Genomic DNA, 21,947 nt, shown 5'->3' on the forward strand with positions numbered 1-21,947 from the left:
TCACTGCATTTGCACATCTTGGATAACCTGCAGGTCTGCATGGTAATCTCCCTGAAAATGGCCTGGGTCAAGTAAACTGCTTCCTCAGAATCTGCTGCTGCTCTGGAGCTCCCTCCCTTTAAACATGCTGCAGATCCAGAAAGTCTTGTTTCTTTATGCAAGCTTTCTGCTATTGGGAGAGGCAACAGACATAATGGAAATGGTGGTTATTAGGGGGCAGGAAGCTGGGTCTGAAGGATCAGAGGCAAAGAAACTATTATGAAGGGAGTTATGATATAAACAGTCCATCTTATTACCTGCATAAACACATAACTCACACTGCAGCTGAGTTAAAGAGGAGAGTGTGTTCACTTGAAAACCGACAATGCATCAAGTTGTTGATTGAAATACGGTAACCAGCTCTAAGTACTATCAAGCATTTTTAACCTGGGGGAAGAATCTGCCTGGTAAATGTTAATACTACTTATACAAAACAATGTAATGGTCGATTTGGAAGGTGTTTAATAGACTAGTTTTAAAAAACGCCATATAATTATTACTGACATTCCATGCATTAGGATACTTAACTATCCAAGTTCAGAAAGGGGACTAAAATCACTTTAGTAACTCTTCTGATTTTCAAAGAATTCCAAAACAAGACTTCAGTTAAAAAAAAAAAAACACAAAAGGCCCAATTTATTTAAGTAATCAAAAGATACCGTTTATGAATGACTTAATGTCCATGAGATCACAGGAATTTCATAATACAGAGTTCAACACAACATGCAAGTGCTTTACAAGATCAATGGTTGATGCTGATGACAGACAAACTAAGACACAAATAAGCTGCCGTTATGGAACAGTGAGGGTAACCAACCACTGACACAACAAATTCTCTCTTTTTTTTTTTTTTTTCAAACTTATTTTAATACAGATGTAGATTTCTAAGTCATAGGCTTGTCTTCACTTCAACCACAGATACCGGATCTAAAATACTGCACTTATCCAAAGTAATTCTGCAACCTAGCCTACATTATGCAAATAGTCTAACTGCAGAAATCAATCTATAAATATTTTGGGTTATTTTATAATGTAGCATTGTAACAGCACAATAATTTATCTTCAGCTTTCAAACTACTGTAAGACATCTCAGGGTTTTGTACATAAAATAGGAGCTCTTTTAATACAGCTTCTTTGATGACTGCAATGAATCAGCTGCAGATTTCCCTGCTAGCCTTCCTGTACACTGAGCATGCAGGTTCTCAGAAGGGTTTGGTTGAGAGTATGAAAGTGGAGCTTATTCTATTCACAGCAAAATGGTGCTGTATGCCACCACCTCAGCACTGGCTTTGACACCCTCTGCTGGGTTAGAGATCCATATGTAAGAGGAAAGGAGAGTATCCGCACATATTTTTACAAGGTATTTCATCCCCCACAACCTGCATGAGTTTACAGTCAAATCCCTCATAACATAGCTCTGTGCTGGGGACAGGAATACCATGGAAATGACAGAAGCTGTCAAACCACAGAAGAAACACTGGAATTCAATGCAGATGATCCTTTGCTTTCAAGCACTTTAAGATTGCAGATTCGTTCCTTTGCCCTGCAAGAAGGTATTCACATCATGGCCGCAGTGTCCACCTGGACAGCATACTGTGCAGCCCTCTAGCACACCGGAGAACTGAAGTGTTTGGTTTTTTGGTTTTGTTTATTTCTTTTTTTTTTCTTTTTTGTAATTGAAATACTAAAATATAGACTATCCTTAAATCCACCGAATGGCTAACAAAGATAAAAAAAATGCACATTTCCATGAGCTGGCCTCAGAATTGCCATTTCAAAGAGCATAAGGCCTGGCATTCAGCCATTAGAGAAAGCAAAAACAAAAAAACCCCTAACACACAGTCATAGGGGAAGCAATAAGAAGCCTTTCTTGGATCATCTTCCCCTTTCTAATACAAAGTCTTCTGAAAGCAAGATATTTTGTCAAGTTTGTATTGAATCAATGATACCAAATGCCTCCATTTCCTTTGCATTTTTGGAAGAAAGATTTTCTATTTTCAAAAAGGTATATACATGCCACAATAGAAAATTCTACTGTTTTGATAAGGCTATATAGAAAGAGTTAAGAACATTAACAAACCCTGTCCAGTGCAGTATTTTCATTTGTTTCAAATGGACCATCAGCAAGTATTCTAATTAAATTCTAATTAAATCAGTATTATTCATAATTAGCAGTTAGAAGCTGTAGCTAATGAAAATTTTAGTACATTTCTTTATCTCTGAAAGCCTGAATCTAGTTTGCTACTGAAATTTTTATAAAGCCTGTAAACAAGTACAAATTGCTACACATAACGTTTGTAATTCACTGGGTTTTGTGCACCAAAGGTTTATGGAATCATAAAGAGATACAACTTTGAAAGAAATTTCAGGAAAACCAGCATCAGAAACTGCATGAGAAATTCATTTTAAAAACTGGTCTCTGCTAGTGACACGATAAATCAGAGTGTCATTGTCTCCACTGTAGCTTAAGTTAACAACTCAACAAAACCTTTTTCCTAGGCTGAATTCTGACATTAGGTCATAATTAAGAGGGAAATGGTAGAAGAGGAGATGGGGAAAAAAGAAAATAAAAAATAACAGCTCCTCTACCAAGACAAAGCACCCAACATTAGAAACAAATCTTCTATCCCCCTACCTCCCGCTCTCTGGATGACTCTTGTATCTGTAAGAGACAAGCTTTAAAGCGCTTGGGGGTTTTACACCGTTTTTAACTCTAGCTCGGTCTTCATCCCTTTGCAACCATTCCCCTACAATGGGCCAAAATAACCCAGGGTTGAAGCAGTTTGTTCCTCTTTAACTTCCTGACTTCTGCCTCAGAACACAAGTCTAGCTCTCCCGCCCTCACAACTGACTTTTGCCTTCTTCGTGTGCTCCTACCCACAGATTAGGATTTACAGGTTCCTGCAAACACGGTCCAGGAGCAGCTCTCTCTTCACACTGCTCTTTTACATCCTTCTTCCATTTGCAGACAGTAGCAGGACCCAGCTACAACAAATAAGATCTCCACGGTGCTGCCAGAGTCAGCCACTGGGCTCCGACGGCAGCATGAAGAGCAGCACTTTATACAATACACTGTGCCATGAACTAGCATCAGATCTTTAGGGTTATATCTGAACTTTGACGTGGAACCCAGCACGTTCCCAGTCTGGTCTCACTGCTTCTCCTCTGTCTCTTTCTCTCTCTTTTTTAATAATGCAAGACTACATATCTGTGAGTTTCACCTCAGTCCTATTAAGATCTCAGCAGTTACTCATGGTTTTGACTATACCAGTATCAGTATGCACCAAACATGATAAAAACAGGAAGGCACAAAAGAGTGACCAAAGGCTTTCTGGAAGACAGGGAAGTAAGGATCGTATCAAAAATTTCCTTTCTAAAATATAGGGGGTTTTGGCTGTTAACAAAAGTACCGTCCACACCTCAAATGTGGTACAAACATGCTGAACATCCATCCTCTCTCTTTTTCCACACAGGGACTATCTGAATAAAGTTAAATTAAGAGGTGAGGATAAATATGGCATATTTTAATCCAAGAAGTCTGATATTTCATAGTCTAATTAAAAACATCAGCATCTGAGCAAACACAATTCTTTGTGTGTCCTCCCATGGCCCTAAGATAGGGATTGTAAGTATTACTTAATCATTCTTGGCTTTCTTAGATATTATCTTCCGTATCATGCACTCTTGTCAAACATATAAAAATATCCAAATGCCTAACTACAGAATTGTCACCGTCATTTGTTAAAAATCCTCACTGAGCAGCATTTGAATTGATTTTACATATCTATATTCAAGTATCAGTAAGGTGCTCAATACCCTTTACAAGGAACAGGAGACAATTCTGGATGCTGCCATCAATGACCCTGCTCTTGAGGGGTCTAAAAGTTAATTTTACATCCTTTGCAGTTAGTGAACAGGCTTGAATTCAGCAACCACTAAACACAGCCACTTCAGTGGGGGAAAAGATTTTTTTTCTTAACTAAAAAACCTACATAACTGTACTATAAAGACTAATTCTTACATTTCTCTTTAAAGCAGATGCTACTCTATTTACAAGGCTTTTCTCTTTTAGAGAGATCCTCTTGGATTCTGTCATTTTCCTGTTCCCTACATTTAAACTTAAAATACCTGCCAAATTTTTACTAATTCTTCTTCTTTAATGGCTTCTTAATCATCCTAGTCTCCACCTGCTACTCAAAAGATGCAAATTATATAAAAATTTTGTTTGGAAACAGATAATACAATGTTATTTTTTATGTGCTAGCAAAGAATTGTTGTTTGTTTTAGTTTTTTGGGGTTTTTGGTTTGTTTTGTTTTTAAAGTCTTTATGGTTCATAAAGCCTAATTCTGACCTCTCCTCGACTTACTTAGCTTATACTGAGAAACTCCACATCAAAACAGGGAAGCTCCTCTGTTAGCCCTTTCAAAGCATATAACCAACATGTCATCAATGCTACCCATACAGGCACAGAGAATTACTAGATTCTAACACTGATTAAAGTTCAAATGAATTTTAAAAATTGCATCTGTATTATTGATCTTATTTTTTCCTAGCATTTCTAGAAAACACTACTGTCGCGAAGACTTCTTTTGAGCCAGGAATGTACATTAAATTATTCAAAAAAAGGCAGGGGGGGGAAGGAACGAACAAGCTGTACTGCTGAAAGGGACACCTCAGTGTTACAGCTTTTCTGTATTTGTCCATGGTGCTGACTATTCTTTTTTTATTATTTAAGAAAAGCTTTAGCTGGACCTAAGCCTTTTCTTCCTCCTCATGAGTGGGCACAGTATTTCCACCATGTAAAAAAATCCACCTCCCCCAACACCTGTACCTCAGAGAAAGCTTACCTAAAGAATGTGCAGCTGTGGTTTTGGAGCTGAAAAATCGACCAAGTCCAAGGTCTCCAAGCTTTACTACCCCTGTAGCTGTAATGAACACATTAGCTGGCTTTATATCTGAAAAAAAAAAATTTAAGAAATGTAAAAGTCACAGTGAGGTTGCAAGAAAATCTACTGATCTATTAATAATAGACTGAAAGATTTTATTTACTGCTAATATTAAAAAAAAATGACTATGCTATTCAGAAAGAGCGAGACTGGGATTTGGAATTTCAAATTAACTATTTTAATACTACAAACATCGCTCAAGCAAAAAATTAAGAGCCATGAAAAGTATTTTGAAACAAACAAACAACAACAAAAACCAAAACAAACCCCCCACACACCCGAAGAGGCATATACAGGGAGTTCATTACTACTTTATATAACCTATATATAAAGACTTCCATTAGAACTAGAAAACCTCTCATTATGTCTTAAGTAACAGACCAAAAATTTTCAAGAACTGTAAAACATATTTTTCATCACTTTTGCTGATCAGATTACCCACAGTGGCATGATGTTATTTATTTGAAATAGGTAGCTGATTCTTTTTAATAGCAGGCATTAAAAAAACAAAGCAAGTTTTACTCAGGAGAATGGTTATTTGAACTCGTCAATGGAATTAGGCTAATCAAGTGGAAACAAAGAAAAATAATGATGTATACCCCAGACAGTTATTTTTCACAAGTAATATTGAGTTTAAGTTTTAAACCAATCCTTTAGAGACAACAGCAAAGATTTTTATTTTATGATTTTTAACAAGGTACCTATCCTGTTAGTCTTCTAAATAAGCTGACCTGATATTTGTTTGGCAAGTGTACTTAGCTCTTACTCAGCTCAAGAGCAATGCACTGTGGCTCTAAACTTAAAGAAAATCACTTAACTTTGACAAAGAGGGGACTACAGTTTGCATAAGGTATGGGCACAGTAAAAGGAATGCTTCAAACCAGCATTTCAGGTTTCCAATAAAAAGTTACAAAACCTTATAAGCTTTAGAAAGGAAGACAGAAGCAATTATGTTATGCTGCTATCTGACCTAGTTTTCAGGAGTTTGGATCACTCTTTGTATAACAATCCAACACAGATATCAGCTCAACTTAAAAATAGCTTTAATTGTCATTGGTTTTGGTGTGTAACCATGGAACTGTTAGATTTGCCATAGGTTTGCCAGAAGCTTTGAAGGTAGTACTTCAGTTTAAGGAATTTAAACTCATTTTAGTTTTGAGCTAAAATATACTAAAATAAACTAGTTTAGTCATAAAAGTATTAAAGGAAGATACCTATACCCTATGGAAAGAATCTGTAATTTTATGTTCTCCTCTTTGTGTAATTTGCACTTACAGATACCTGTACAAATGCGTAAAGGGAAAAAAAAAAAAGGAGAATTACAAGGGAAAGCCATTTGCAGGGGCAAGGGCATCTAAGTTGATCTGCTGAAGGGTGCAACATCTCTAGCTGCTAACGACAAAGCTCAGCAGAGATCGAGGGACTTTTGCTTTCAGAGAGCTATTTGCATCCCAGCAGAATGAAGCCACCAACTTAAGACATGTAATTTCACCTGAACCCAGAGAGACAGCCCATATACAACTTGCAACTCATAGCCAGGGGGATTTCCAAGGCAAAAAAAAATTGTACATCTGAGAAGCAGCTATACTACGATCTGTTTTCTTTGACTCAGAGTTACAAGGTAAAATTAAGACAGCATATGGAGGAGACAGCAGTACAGAGGTTTAAAATGGGTAAAAGAGGTTTAGTACCTGACAGGGATAGCTGGCAACTACAAGGGCTGTTGGGACACAGTACTTGACACAGAGATTGGAAATAGTGGAGAGGAGCAGAGAAGGGGAGAAAATGCTCATGGCTGCACATAATCCAGTAGATAAGGGAATGGGAGAAGGGCCTATACATCACCAGAAGGCATGGCAGGAGGCAAATACTTTTGTAAGGAAAAAAGGTGCAAGAGGTGAAAAGAATGGATGGATTGCTGTGCAAGAATGCAGGTAACAATACTTGGGAGAGACAATGGGCAAATATAGAAGAATAAGAACAGGACAGAAAATAAGAGCCAGCAAAATGAATTGAGCAAGCAAAGAGGCAGCAGTGGCAGGGGCTCCATCACTTACAGAACTATCACCTACTTTGAAAACTTGGTATCATAAGCCATTGCTGCAAACAAATGCCTACAGCAACAAATGTACAACCACGAACTTCTGTCACGCTTTTCTGTTACTTCTAAAACATTACAGAAACATACATTGTGTCAGCTGTCAAAATTTATGCCATTAGGACATTATTTGGTGTCATTTGCATTGAACCAGCTAAATTCTCACATAGTAAAAGATTTAGTAAAGACAAATCATCTTTGATCCTATATTACCTCTATGCATAACACGACGAGAATGCATATGTTCCAAGGCACTGCAAAGCTGAACAAAGTACTTCCAAACTGTTCTTTCAGGAATCAACCTCTTCTGTTTCTTAAAATGCTTAAAGAAAAGAGGATGGACACTGAATATTAACATATAAAACTTGCATAAAATGACTGAAAAACAAAAGATAGAAAATCCTTTATTTAAAAACCAAATACAAGAGGCTTACAACCTAATGAGAAAGGTCTAACAAAATTTCTTGACACAGAAAGCTTTTTCCTTAAATATTAATATATGTATCATCAATGTATGTGTTTAAGTCAGTCAACACATAAAGCCACAAATGACATTAACGAAATAAAACTGCTACCCCAAAAAAGGATTTACATAGTATTTGGCAATCCTCAGTGCATGTTTAATGTGCTCAGAATAGACTAGCATAGAGTAAGTGGCCACAGAACAAATAAAGGTCAGATATAATGGTATGTGCCACAGAGCTTCCCAAACGAAATACTTCCTTACACTAACATTGATTTCCATATCCTCATATTCTAAATAGAGGAAAAAAAATAGTAGTGACAATCACAAACAAAGATCATGTAAGAAGAGTCGATCAGATTAGTCTTAGAAACTTCTGCAATACATAAAAGCAGACTAAAGGAACTGTGGTTTCTGAAAATTTCACAGTGATCTAACTCCTGTCAAATATTTTCCATCTTGTATAAACAACCATTACCAATCACTGGTAACAGTTCAATGGCCTGTTAAAGCTTACATGAAACATAATTATGCTCTGCTACACACATCTCCTTCAAATATTATATTCAAGGACTGGAATAACACAGTCCTCCAAAAATACATACTGAAAACCTGGAATTCAGCCAATGCTAAAACATGCAAGTTTGATCATTATAAATTTTGCAGCCAAAGGTAAGAAGACAGAAAAATTGTTGCTTGCTTAGTCTCTCTTTTTAAAGAATCTGTATTTTGACAGATTTTAAAGTTAAACACAGGAAGAAAATACATGAACAACATGAATACTAGCAAAATTTTAGATGGAAAGCAAAGTACTTAGATGTATTTTAATAACACTTCACACTCATGCACACCCTAAGAAAGTTCATATAACAAACATTTACTACCCTGAAAAAATAAAGATATTTTCATATACTATGTTAAAATGTGCCACGGAGAAGCTGACAGCTGCATCTAAACATTACAGAGACATGCAGGAGTATGAGAAAGATGTTTTTAAACTAGCTATAGCAAAATGCACCAGTCATACAAAGGATCATAACATTTCACCAAAATGTTTTTAGTTATAGGTACTACTTCAAAATGCATTTTCATTTAAATGAGGCAAAGCATATAAATTACTTCTTTAAATATAATTTTCTCGCAGTCTTGGACTGAATCCAAATAAACCCTGTGTATCTGTTCTCCCCATAGCTGGATTTGCATATCAGAGGATTGTTTGATGTCAACAGGAAGATGGAGACCAGGTTTCTTTCCATTTAAAAGCAAATGCACAATACATGTAAGTACATGCACATGAAAGCATAGTTCCTTTATTTAAAATGCATTCTGAAATTATCATAATTATAACTAGGTAGCTTATTTAAACATTCTGAATTATTATTTTTTTAACTCAAATCTAAGCACAAGCAGTGATGAAACACCATTCACAAAATGTCTGAAATGGGAAGATTTTCCATTACAGATCTCCATTTCCGTGTACTTAAAGTACGTCAGTGTACTTTCAAAGTATTTATGTACAAGTATTCTTTTAACATTTTATTCATTTGCCATCTATAACACTGTAGCTGATTGAAGCCAATTTTGTAGTGTACTATTCTTACAGTGCAAGCATGCAATGTAACAACAGTTTTTAAGACGTAGTCTCATTCTACTGAAAACATTAATAATTTTGGATTATAATAACAACTTCTCTTCCTGAAAGCATCAATAATATTATTAACCTTGTAGAATTTATGCATCTAAAGAGGATGCAAAAAAGAGCTGCTAGATTTGCTAACAGTGTTTAAACTAAACAAAGAAATAGGCTCCATTTTTGCTTGTATAGGTTTAAAAATAATCCAATCTCTTTAAAATAAGCTCACTGAACATTATTTTCTGTAGTAATTAATCACACTATCTTCCATCAAAATACGTATTCTCAATCTTTTCTTGGGCTGTTGTCCACCAATAGCCAAAATAGTGATGAAAAGCTTCCACTATCAAAAAAAGATTGATTTTGCAAAACTAGCTATTTAAACAAGTTGTATGTTTTTAGGGAACAGGCCAGCAGGCAGTGTTAATTCTGAGAAAAGTCAATAAGGAAAAGGAATCCCATTCCTGTTTAGAACCTTACCTTCTAACAAGAAATGTAAGTTGATGGAAAACATGGTTAAACCTATTTTATACCAAACAGCATAATTAAATTCATATAACACATATTAACTGTATTCAGAGTAGGATCCTTTTCTCTCTCCTCCATTTCAAAATAGTCCACAATGCAAAATACAGTTCTAATGGTTGCGGGGTTTGTCCCCTTCCTACGGGGAAGCCAAAACGCAGAAGACATGATGCCAAAAGAATATTTTTTAACCTCTACTGTAGCAAAGCGGAGCAGCAGCACAGTTAACACTGAAACTAATTCACTGCCTAGTGCTGTAATGTTTCAAGCATCCTAAGGTCTACATAATCAAGTTCACTTAATACAGTTATCTCCCATTGCATACAAGTTGCTATTACCTGCCCAAATTTGACCTCAAAGGAATATAGCCTGACGTACAGCTTTCTAAAGTACTCTCATCTTCAACACTTTACTATTCTGCTTCTTCCACCTGCCTGAGGCTCAAAGGACAGTCCTGACGTCCCTCAGACCACTGACCTTCTAGGATATGACATTAAAAAAACCCACATATTCCTGTTTGAGGTCAAAGATGAGTCTCAAGATAGTTGAAACCGGGCAAAAAGGGAACTGCTGGTACATGCGCAGTAAAAATTTGGGCAGTATTGCAAGCTAATGTTTTATCAGGTAAACAGAGAATACCAGGCATGCTCAAGCAGCAAACTATCTCCCAGCAAGATTTGTTTCAAAAGCCATATCCCATGAAATTTCCATCTCTGTCTTTGAGAATGGAATCACAAAAAACTTCTTTGAAGAGTTTTCACAATGTCAGTACAGATGAAACTGCAATACAGTCATTTAATGCAACCGGAAATTTCTGTGGTCATAAGAGCTTTAAGGTAGGCAGCTTGTATCACCAGTTCGTCTTTTCGTCCCTTTTTACAGAATGACTGAGCAGTTTCGTTATGGGAAAATGGAACTCTCCTGGTTTTCTCTAAAGAATTGCTAAAAGAAAAATTAAATATTCTCCAAATGTTTCCATCCTAGTAAAGTTAAATATAGCTGCCCTGCACCTAAACAGCATATGCCATTCAGTTTCTTGGAGGCATTAAAAAAAAAATTAAGACAGACAGGGAAAAAAGTTTAAAGTCAATATAAAAGCATGGAATTATATTATACCGAGTTTCTAAAGATGATGCTTTAAAGGTCAAATTCCGAAAGCAAGAGTGACAGCAATTAGCAAATGGTCTTACCTAGGCTTAACAAGCACAGTTCAGAGAATACAGAGAAATACGCAGGACTATGTTTGGCTTTTATAAGAAACTGCAGATGAGTAAAGAACAGTGAGCACAGATGATTTCAATACAATTGGAGATTTCAGATATGACTGCCTACGTCTCAGTAACCATGCTTGGAAAAGATTTAGCATTCAGTTCTGATGTTAGTGTCTCAGAGAATTTTAAGGTGTGATTTAGCCTGGTTTAGGCCTCACTGAACAGGAAAAAAAATAGGAATAAATAAAAAAAGATTTAAAAAAACCCAATGAGTGTTTAAGAAGCAAACTGGACTATAGAAAGCAAGAGGTTTATGAACATCTCTTGCAGAAAGATGATAAACTGATCATCTAAATTTTGTACAGTCATTTAAAAAAAAGAAGCCTGTGAAACTGTCAAACGAGCCCACAAGAACATATACCTGGATTTTTCACTCTACATGCTCTAGGCTAGAGCTGCCTTCGGAAAGAGAGGATATGGGGGGAAAAGTAAAATGAGAATGATCATTTCCTTGCTTTAAATAGATTTCTTTTCCTTTCTTTCACATTTTGATGAGGATCTTGATTGCATCTGTCTGTTCTCATGACTTCAATTCTGGCTTACAAAAATATAAAAGTTTGTTTTGTTTTTTTTTAATATTTTATTGCATAGACTTATCAGAACACAGTGATTCAACAACCGGATAATTGTGGGAAAAAATCTGAACTTCATCAAGTGATGCAGAAAGGATTTTTACAAGGAACTTCCAAGTAGCACATAATGAAGTTCTTGGCCACTTCTGCCTGAGTTTCTTTGGGAGTCTTTTTTAATATGGACTAGCAGAAAGAACAGAGAGAGGAAAAAGGAGGTCAGGCAGCTGTAATAGGAAATTATGGAAGAGCGATCAAGAGTTCTCACTCTCTGAATACAAGAAAAACAAACCAGAACTGGCAAGGGTGTGCAGGGTCAAAAGATAGACCAGTGAAGATGGACTCAAAATCTCTACATTTCGGAGTAAAGATCAGAGACTCGTGTATATAGAAATGAAGTTTCTACATAAGTCTTACTTTCTATTTAAAAGGGTATATAGTTCTAGTAGGAAAGCAGTGTCCCAGGAGTTTTGTCTGGCTCTGTTCATTCATGAATTCAGCTGCCCATCTCTTCAGACTGTGGTAAGTTTTCTGCCGTTCTTCCTTGCTTTCTATGCAGAACAAAAACAGAACTTCCACCACATCTTGATTCATTCATCCAATTTGATCACAAGGTGATCAAATTTGCCTACGTTTCAAGAGAAGCAGCTGTCTCTTAGTTGTAAAATAGAACAAATACAAAAAAAACCCCAAACTATTTGGCATCTACCAACGGAACACACAGAATGTAACAAGTACTTGGCCAATAAAGTGACTAATGAGAATAATAATAAACAAATAAAAATATTTATCTGGTTCTTTTTCCAACTTTTCTTTACAGTTGTTTACATCTCCAGTTACTGAAGATGCCATACATTTTTTCCCTTCCAGAATCCACAAAAAAAATGCATTTTAAAAAAAAGTCTTCCTCTATTAGTGATCTCGGTATACAACAAGTAACTTTATTCCATCAATAGCAACAAAAGACTAAGACACAGTACAAAAACTAATAGACAAAATAATTGTACTTATAGAAGTACCTACTAGCATCAGAAGGCCAAATTACTAGAATGAAACTATGGTCTTTCTTACAGATAAATAAATAAATAAATAACCCACCACACACAGACCACAGAATTGAGATAGAAACATCTTCTCAAGCACAACCTTCTTTCACACACAATCAAAATAGACATCTACTTACAAGAAACAGAAAGCCTTGTAAGAAAAACACAAGTCAAAACGGTCAAAACTGTCGTATTTTCCATTTTTAGTATATATTCTTTCATGCTAATAATCTATTAATCACTGTTAAAAAGACTCCTGATTAAACTCATATCCCTTAGAAAGCTCTGAACAAAGTCACTTTTTTATATATATATATGTATTTTTTTTATCTAACTGCCTTTGCAAGGATTCATTTCATTTTTCCTTATTGACTAGTCCACTTACAGTCATTCTGTTCCACCTAAAGTTTTTGCTCGTGCAAAAAAGCAAGAATATACAGTGTTCAGAGATAAAGATCACCTACTGAAATCAGATCTACTTGCAGAGCCACTAAAATAAAATTTCCAGTACTGCATTATTTTCATTGTCTCTGCTGTAACCGCTGAGTGGGGTTTCTTAAAACACACAGCCACATGTTTAAATTCAACAGTATTTGTTTACATGCATCTCTCTCCAGTAAATCCCCTTGTGAAAACTGGTACAGCATGAAGAGGTGAAACTCATGCTTGAATCATTAACTCTACTTCCTAATAAAAAGCAATAGCATGACACAGTAAATACAGAGGCTACCATTTTAACTTTTTTTTTCTTTTTACTACAAATAAGGCAGACAAATTCGAAATCTTCTCTCTTCATTCTCAACAAATTATTCATACAGCACAAACTGACATCACAAATTTTTCAAAGACAACTGTGTGAAAAACTAAAAATAATCTCCAAGTATTGTTTGCAGGGCATTTCAAACAAGACAAGCACCCAGAATTATTATTTAATAAAATCTTTCAATTTGCCCTACTCTTTAAAGGTTCATGGAGCCAGACAATTCTAGCATCAGTGGGCAAAGGAGAAATACACCATGCATTTCTGCCCCAGTTAGAGCTATCTGAACAGCCTGTGTAATAGTTAAAGCCTAACATCAAGTTAACTTTTCATAGCTGACTGACACCATTACTCTCCCTGCGAGTACAGCCAGTCGCTTGCACAATAGCTTCAGGTGTGATGACTGTCCACAAGACAAAACAGTGTTGATAGTCTAATTATTTTAGCAGAAAATCTGCCCGCTTACTCTTATTGTTCCAGTGGCAGACACAGACAATGGCCAATTCACAGAAAAACTAACAAGGTTCCCTGGCAATTACCCAGCCCAGTTACTCCACTGGTTATAAACTCCAGGAACAGTCAGCTTTCCTTCCACCAGCACATATACGTAACTTGCACATGGTAAATTGCTGCCACTGCTCTTGTTCTGGTTACCTGCGGTTGAGAGCAAAGGTGACAGTCAAGCACCTGTCAGACACCCCAGTAACACACAAGTACAGGGAGCAAAAGCATACCAGAACTAGCCCTCCTACCTTGGCAGGGCTCTATGCCTTTGCTTTTTCTTTTAGGACTTCACGGCTCCATCCAGAGTGTCTGTGTCCCCTGAGAACACCCGGTCCCCCATTTTTACCTTCTACATAGCTAGCATATATATACAAAGTTGATATATACAAAGTTGAATAAGGATGCACTATTTTTTAATTACAGAGGGAAAAAATGTTTAAGAAAAAGATTTTTAGTAGCTTTAAAAAAGGTTAGTGGCAAAAATTAGCCTGACTGGTTCAAAGCCCCAGGTTTCTCCTTTAGGAAAAGGCACATAAAAATAATTTAGCTTTGATCTGTAATTAGCACATACAGTATCCTAACATTTTATATGTTTCTTCAAGCTAGACTCTATCTTTAAGTCTTTTCAAAAATGAATACACAAAAAAGCTAAGACTAAAGGTGATACAGAATGTGAAAAAAAACATTGAGGAAAAAATACTTCGAAGCTTTTAACATTTATCAATTACGTAGCTTCAGCAAGGTGCCAAACTGTTCTATATTATAAAACATAATCATATGCTAAACAAAAAGGCTGCGAGTCAGCAGGTTTGGCATTGGGGGCGGGGGGGTAGTGGGGTTTTTTTGTTCTTTAAATTAAATCTAGCAGTCATGGGGGAAAAAAAAAAAAGAAAAAAGCACAAGAGATACTGCTGAAAACCAAAAGAACCAGATTCCACGTTTTAAAATTTGCATTTATAGATCATGATAAATCAGTATCATGAAAAGAAAATACACAAACATGCATAAAAGACTACTTTATAAGTACTTTTTCCACAATCAGTATTTGGTTGTAAATACGCGTATAAAAAAATCTCAGAATTAAAGCCACCATAATTTCTCCCCCTTGAGAGAGAGAGAGAGAGAGTGTGTGTGTGTGTGTGTGTATCATGCAGTTTTCAGTTCTGTTTTCTTTCTTCCTGTCAAAAGACCCTTTTCTCATTCATTCATGACACTCAGCTAATGAGCAGTTTGAAAATGTCTCTAGGCTTTATTTATTGTGCACTATTCAAAATCTATTATTAAATGGAAGTTTCAGGGAGGGGTACAGCTTCCTGGTATGCATCATTGGAATACCAAATTAATAAAATAAACTTTGTGAAGTTTATCTCCAAAAATAGCCTTAGAAATGATGAAGTAGTAATATCCCCATTTTACAGATTAGAATGGGGGCAAAGAATTAAGATCAAATTAATTAATTCTGGCACCAATTTAAGTACCTCCTTTTCAACGTACTTAGCTTTATGAAACAGTTTATCTTCAAAGCACAGTTTCACAGAACAGATAAAGCTGTGAATGCTCAATACTTCTACAAATCAAACCCCAGAGTCTTACCTTGATTATCAGAAATACAGAATAAGCAATTACAATTCCCACCAAAAATAGTGGTTGAAGTGGTTTATACAGTATTCCTTAGGAACAGTTGCAGAGACAGTAAGAAAGGATGGTCTTTGGAAGAGCATTCCATTGTATTAACCATGAAATCTTTGTCTTTCTTGAATTCCTTGCCTTGAAAATGATCACTGCAGCAAAGGCGGCAGCACAGTTGCAACAAATGGTGGTGCGTGTACTGCAACACCACGATTCCTACCCCATTAACACTGAATAGAGTGGTGGTTCTTCAAAGAAGAAATAAACCTGTAATTTGCTGGAATGAAAGATACTCAGTTGTAGGACCGTCTAGCCTTTGCATGCTTGATTTTGCAGATTCAGTGTTGCTTCCTTAGGTATAAGCAATTCCCTAGATTCAAAAAAGCATAAAAATAACTACAGAAATGTAGGCTCTTTATTATATTACCATGCACAGCTTACCAGAGTGGGCACTTTTACAGCCACAGATAGTATTGCAGGTGGCCAAGTAGCTTGCACAAAAGAGTATCATCCTTCAGCAGTAATGGATGGGTACTGCCAGTGGACCTCATTTACATTTGCCGACAGCAGCAGAACAGCAACACTCCTGAACCTTGAGTCCCATTCCACACTCTACATGGCAGTACTTTACAGGACAGGTTCTTCTTTGTGTTCCCCTGTATTTGATCTGTAATTCCTACGCAACCTGCCTCTTCTCTGCCCCCACCCCAGTCCTGTTCCTCTCCTATTTCTGTCACTTCATCCCATTTTCTCCATTTACACAATCGCATCCTGTTCCCAGCCAGTCCAAGTTATCCCATCCAGGCTCCCTCCCTACTGGCAGCCAGTTTGCCTGTCTCTAGGATCCTTGCCCAGTCTATCCTATTCTCTGGCAAGACACTAGCTCTTCCCTAATCTCACTGTGCTCATGTCCAGTATTGAGACTCCCATTTCATAGTTTCCCAAACCATTACTCTTACACTCATTCTCTTATTCTCGTATAATCCTCTATCTCTATTGCCTTGTGTCATAACTTCCCGGTCTACCTTCTCTCAAAAACTGCTAACCAGCTAGTCCCAGTCCACTTGTCTTCCCTATTCCCAGTCAGATCCTCTCTCCTCCCTTAAGGATCACTTAGCTGCTTGTCCCAGCGTACTTCTGTCTCCCTAGTCTTTTGTCTTCTCCAGATTCATCTCAGATTACTCCCTTCCCTATGCAGTTAGAAAGAATAAATACCCTCTGAGAGATAGGAAAACTTCAGCCCATCCAAAGCATCTGGAAAAAGCTATTTCTGGCAAAGCCATTTCAGTCACCCATACTATAGGTTGAAGCATTCATAGTCACTCAGGTAGTATGCAATGCTGTCAGCACTAAGAGATGCAAGAGTTTCACGCAGCTCTATATGTACAGAAATCCTCTACTTTGGCTGCTATGCTCCAGCAATTTCTGTTAAGCACGTATGAACTCTTTTGTTAGAAGAATTTAAGTTTAGGTGAGTTTTCACAGTCATTATTGTAAGAAAAATCCCCTTTCCAAATTTTAAGTCTCTGTTTCAAGGCACAAGGGGTTTACAGTATTTCAGATACAATGGTAGCTAGATTTTAAAATAAATAAATAGATTAAAAAACAAACAAACAGACATCTCGGCAGAATAATGTATTTTTCCTTAGCCATCTACTACATACAACATTTTTTGGAAACATACACCCTCAAGCGGGCAGCTGGCATGCAACATTTTAGTATGAAATTGTTATATTTTGACAAACTGAAAACACATTCTCGCATAGCTCAATCTTTGGCAACCCTAACAGCAAACAGTTACTGTCCTGCTACACACGTGTGTGCACAGCAGAATATAGCTTCTGCAACACTGCCATTCAAACCACATTGGAGACATCATCATCGTCCGACCAGCCTTCCAAACATAAATGCCAACTATCTCCTACAACTGCTAAAGATGTAAATCAATGTTTTTTTATGATAAAGAGATAGCCAAACAATATAGTCGGTTAATAGCTGAGGGTTTTCCAAAACACCGGGTCATGCCCTGGGAAGGGGTAAACACCTGACCTGTTAATTTCTGACACTGTACCTCTTCCTTACAGGAAGGTGCTTCCCTAACTTCATACTCCCAAAAATCTTCCAATTATCACAGCAAAAGAAAATGATCACTCTTGCAATTAAACAAAGTCAAACTATAGCTAACGTGCTATCAACACTCATCAGATAACGCCACTATCTGAAAAACCATCTCTATTTCTAGCACATTCCCAGAACAGCAATCCACCAGCAAATAGTTTGAAAAAACAAGTGACAAGTTTCCATTCTCAGCAACATAACCAGCTTCACTGCAGTGAGAGAATGGTTAATCATGGGCTGCTAACCATCCTGCAATCCAGGGCAGCTAGTTTGCAGACAGAAAGAGTAATTAGCTTCTACAGCAGTACGTGCCCCCTCAACTCTCTTGCCACACTGCAAGATCAGCAGCGTGCTGAGTCCATAAAAGCAACTCATGCAGAAGTTTTTGACCTGCACCTGATCACCACCCAAGTCCAGAATGATGTGAATAACCCTCCATTCAGTGCTGTCCAGCCTCACAGATACCACTGAACACTTAAGATAAGGCAAATTGTAATAACTACCCTGGTGCCCCTGTGGTCCTTCCAAATCCACTGCCATTACAACATGTCTATAAACCCCCAAAGGCTGTCAACTCACCCTGTAGCCACCTCACACTATAACACACTCAGGCTGCAGTCACATGGATTCTGCAACGGGGTCGTGGTTGCTTCACACAGGCAGGAGCAGCACTCTGGGGAGGCAAAGCTGCCAATGATGGAAGCCAAAATTGCTTCCACTCTCTTAAGACCTTAAAAAAGGCAAGCTGTCCCGTAATGCAGCACAGGCAAGTTAGTCAACCCCGGAGTACTACAAGTAAGTTCCAAAAAACCTCATTGCCAATATATTTTGGTATAGGGAGAGGAGGGAGGGTCTGCATCCCAGACCATGTGGAGAGGAGAAATTGCCTGATGCAATTTCACACAGTGAAGCCCAAAATATCCACCATTGGTGAACATCAGAATGATAATCAATGAGATTTTCAACAAGTCTAAACAGAGCTCCAGCTACTGCAATGAGCAACTTAGATATGCATCGGTTGCTTGGAAAGAAGTGACTACCACTGTGTTTTGACTGTCCTATAAAAACCAAATATGTTTAAGGACAAAGAATTCACCATTCCCAACTATGGAAACCTGAGATATCAATATGAACTTCATACTGATAAGACTTTTTAAAAATTTATCTTATTTTACCTAGCTAATTATAGTATGTTTATTTTTTTTTAGTTTAATTTAAAGTAAAAAAACAAACACCACACAAAAAGTGTTCTCCGAAGAGTGGGTGAAGCGCCTAGGTGATGTATTGTAGAATTCAAATTATTTTCCCTCGATCTTGAGAAAGCTGCAAACCTATTTTCAACTTTTTAGATGAAAGCTTTCATGCTTGTTCCCAAAACATGATTAACCTCCTCAAGATCTGTATGACATATTCAGTTTAAAGTTTGCTTTTTTTTTTTTGGTGTGCTAAGATTATTTGCCAGAAAAACTAAGAATATCTGCAGAAATGAAATGGACCTAGAAGTTTATTGCTGATTTAAAAAAAAAAAAACACCAAGAAAAAAAACCAACCACAACTTTAGTGTCTTGATAACATCCCTTCTTACAAGCCTTTCAAATAATTTTATATTAATCTTAAATAATATGCTAATTATTCTGCAAGATAGTTCAAATTCTCTTGTTTCAACGTCTTCAGCACAAACTTTACTAACTAGTTCTTTCTACTGGATCATTATAATGTATTTTCTTGATTAATGCAATGAGTAGATTCTTCTTTATTTATGGCATTTTCTTTATCCAATATATCAATTGTTGCTGTAAAAAAAAAAAAAATCCCAAATCAAAAAAGTCCACAGAACAACTTTTGCTTAGGAAAAGGGATCAAGCCTTAAACCTGCTTTACAACATATTTTTGTATTGCAAAAGGAGGTGGTATTACAAGGAGGTCTCATGAACTACTCTTAACCTTGGTAGCTGTGTACTATCACCATGTTCCATAGTAGAGACCACAGACACCGCCAAACAACAGACCATGAGCAACTGGGAACTAGCATAATACTTACTAATTATTTACTTGTAAAATCTTTGATGTAATTGTATCCAGCAGCCTAATTCACAGACACAGAAAATCAAGAATTTTTCCTTCTTTCACCATCCCTACACAGGGATTACACAGTACTGAGGTACATATTCTAGTGCAAAACCAACTGTAAGTCAAATGCAAGTATTTCCCCGTCACTGATAATGTTTGCCTCTCAGCATTACTGACATGCTAGATCCAAGAATTCTACTGAGCCATTAAAAAAAGCTGTAAGATAAGAAATCCTCAATTTTGGATTCTCCTGCTTTTGAGAACAGAGGCTGTACTGAAACATCTCCCTGTGACAGAAGTAATTAAAAAAAAAAAATAAAGGTAAAGTGGATTAAATCTGTGAATGTACATACATAAACACACAGAGAAACATAACACATGAGATACCTCTGATTTCATTACGTGATTTGTAAATGCTAATGCACAGCTCCTTTTTTTTCTTTTTTGGACATACAGCACATTCTATGAATTCTATTAGAATCCATATGAATGCGCCAAGTGATTTTCCTCAGTTGTCTACTCAATGGGGACAAAGAGAGTATTATTCACAGGTAACAAGAGGGATGGTATAAAAGCTGGGCAGCAAGGATGTGGTTCATTAAGGGAAGAACTAAAGAATTCATTAAGGTGCACTGTGAGGCACAGCGGCTTTGCAAGTATTCTCTGATGTGCCAATAATGTCGTAACAAATATCCAAGTAAACTACTTAAGTAGTTTTGCCTCACATTAACGTTGGTTTCAGTGTCATTCAAGCTGTGGTCATTTACAATTTCAAAAATATGCTTGATCTTTTTTACAAATCACACAACAAGCCTGGTACCCAAACACTCTTCTGGGGGTGCCTCAACATCTTCCAACAAAGTTAGAATAGCATTCTAGCATGAACACTGGAGACCAAAGCATGGTTTGTTTGTTTTAATAACACAACGTAGTTATTTACCTTGATAGTGTGACAGGCAGCCATTCTGCTAGGAACTTTCCATACCATTACATATCATTTATTTTTCAGGCAATTTTTAAAATACTTCTTTAAGAAGACGCTATATAACTGATGCGCCCCACATTTAAACTCATACCATCCAAGTAGTCTACCAAATCATTTCCTCCACCAGCAGCATGAAGACAGAGTGCATTGTGACACCTCATACATATTTAATAATAGCCTGATAGGCTGTCATTAACATCAAACAGCAATCTAAGTTTGCTACATTAAACATGATCCCTGTGTTAAGAGGACAATCACAAAGCACCTCCAAGATCGAGCCTGTAAGAAATACCCACCGACTTGGACAAGGTGTAATGAGGCCAACTGCACTGAAGAAGCCATTATTCACACACTGGATTTAAAATAAATTAAAAAAAAAAGCAGAGGAAAAAGAAAAAGCTTCAATGGGTCATAAGACCAGACATGCCATAAGGCAATCTGTCACAGAGTACTCATATTAATAACTGTTGTGTCAAAAATGAACATTCAAAAGAAAAGACAAACCTTCCTTTATGTTTTATGAAATGTAAGCCCACAGAATTAATAATTCATAAGATGAAGAAAAATATCAGATTTGGATATAAATATTAACAGAACACTGTCAACCTGTTTAGAACCGAATTTTGACTGTCCTACCTTACAATCACCAATCTAGAAGGGAATATTCTTCAAAAGCTCAAGAAAAAAATCCGTATGAAAGTCATTAATGAAGAAATTAACTGAACAGAGAATGTTAATCTCTTAGGTAGGTCCTAAGCAAAACAGCAGATCTCTGTTCTGTGCCTGGCTGTTGCTGAGCGAATGCTAATTGACTGGCATTATTTGTTCCCAGAGTTACGCTGTGTTGACAACAATAATGCTGGTGTGCACAAAAGAAAGTACACCAAGGGGACATACTAAAACCAAGACCCAGTGGAAAAAGGGTAGGAAAAGAGGGGAAGTAGATGTCAGATGACAAAGATAAAAAAGCTAGTTAAAAGTTAATATAAGTTTCAGAATACAAAGTCTATACAACGGGTCTTGGATAAATTTTTCTGATTAGCTAAAGAACAGGCATTTAAACACTACAAAAGAAAGCAATTAACCCATAATTCACAACCACGTATCAGTAAGTTCACTGCATGTGATTTCAACCAAATATGAAATATTATTTCAGAATATTTGTTAGTCTCAAGATAAAGAAGTATTTAACTAGACCTATAAAATGATGCATTTATTTCCATTTTAATCTTTATTTTGTTTGCTAAAGTGGTTAGCAGTTGAAGTTCAAGATCTAGAAGAAACTACTTC

The 21,947-nt window shown here is 36.7% G+C and overlaps 1 protein-coding gene across 4 annotated transcripts in view; it reads right to left on the minus strand.

Annotated features, from left to right (window-relative positions):
* Window positions 1–21,947, minus strand: part of NEK7 (NIMA related kinase 7) — a 77,642-nt gene that overhangs the window by 23,716 nt on the left and 31,979 nt on the right. For all 4 annotated transcript variants that reach the window (XM_075156548.1, XM_075156549.1, XM_075156547.1 and 1 more), the window contains 2 exons: window positions 7,298–7,406; window positions 4,888–4,995 (listed from right to left, as the gene is read on the minus strand). In XM_075156548.1, coding sequence (XP_075012649.1) covers window positions 4,888–4,995; window positions 7,298–7,406 — 217 coding nt within the window. The remainder of the gene's footprint in view (window positions 1–4,887; window positions 4,996–7,297; window positions 7,407–21,947) is intronic.

The sequence above is a fragment of the Calonectris borealis genome, chromosome 8 (genome assembly GCF_964195595.1).
Source record: "Calonectris borealis chromosome 8, bCalBor7.hap1.2, whole genome shotgun sequence".
NCBI lineage: Eukaryota > Metazoa > Chordata > Aves > Procellariiformes > Procellariidae > Calonectris > Calonectris borealis.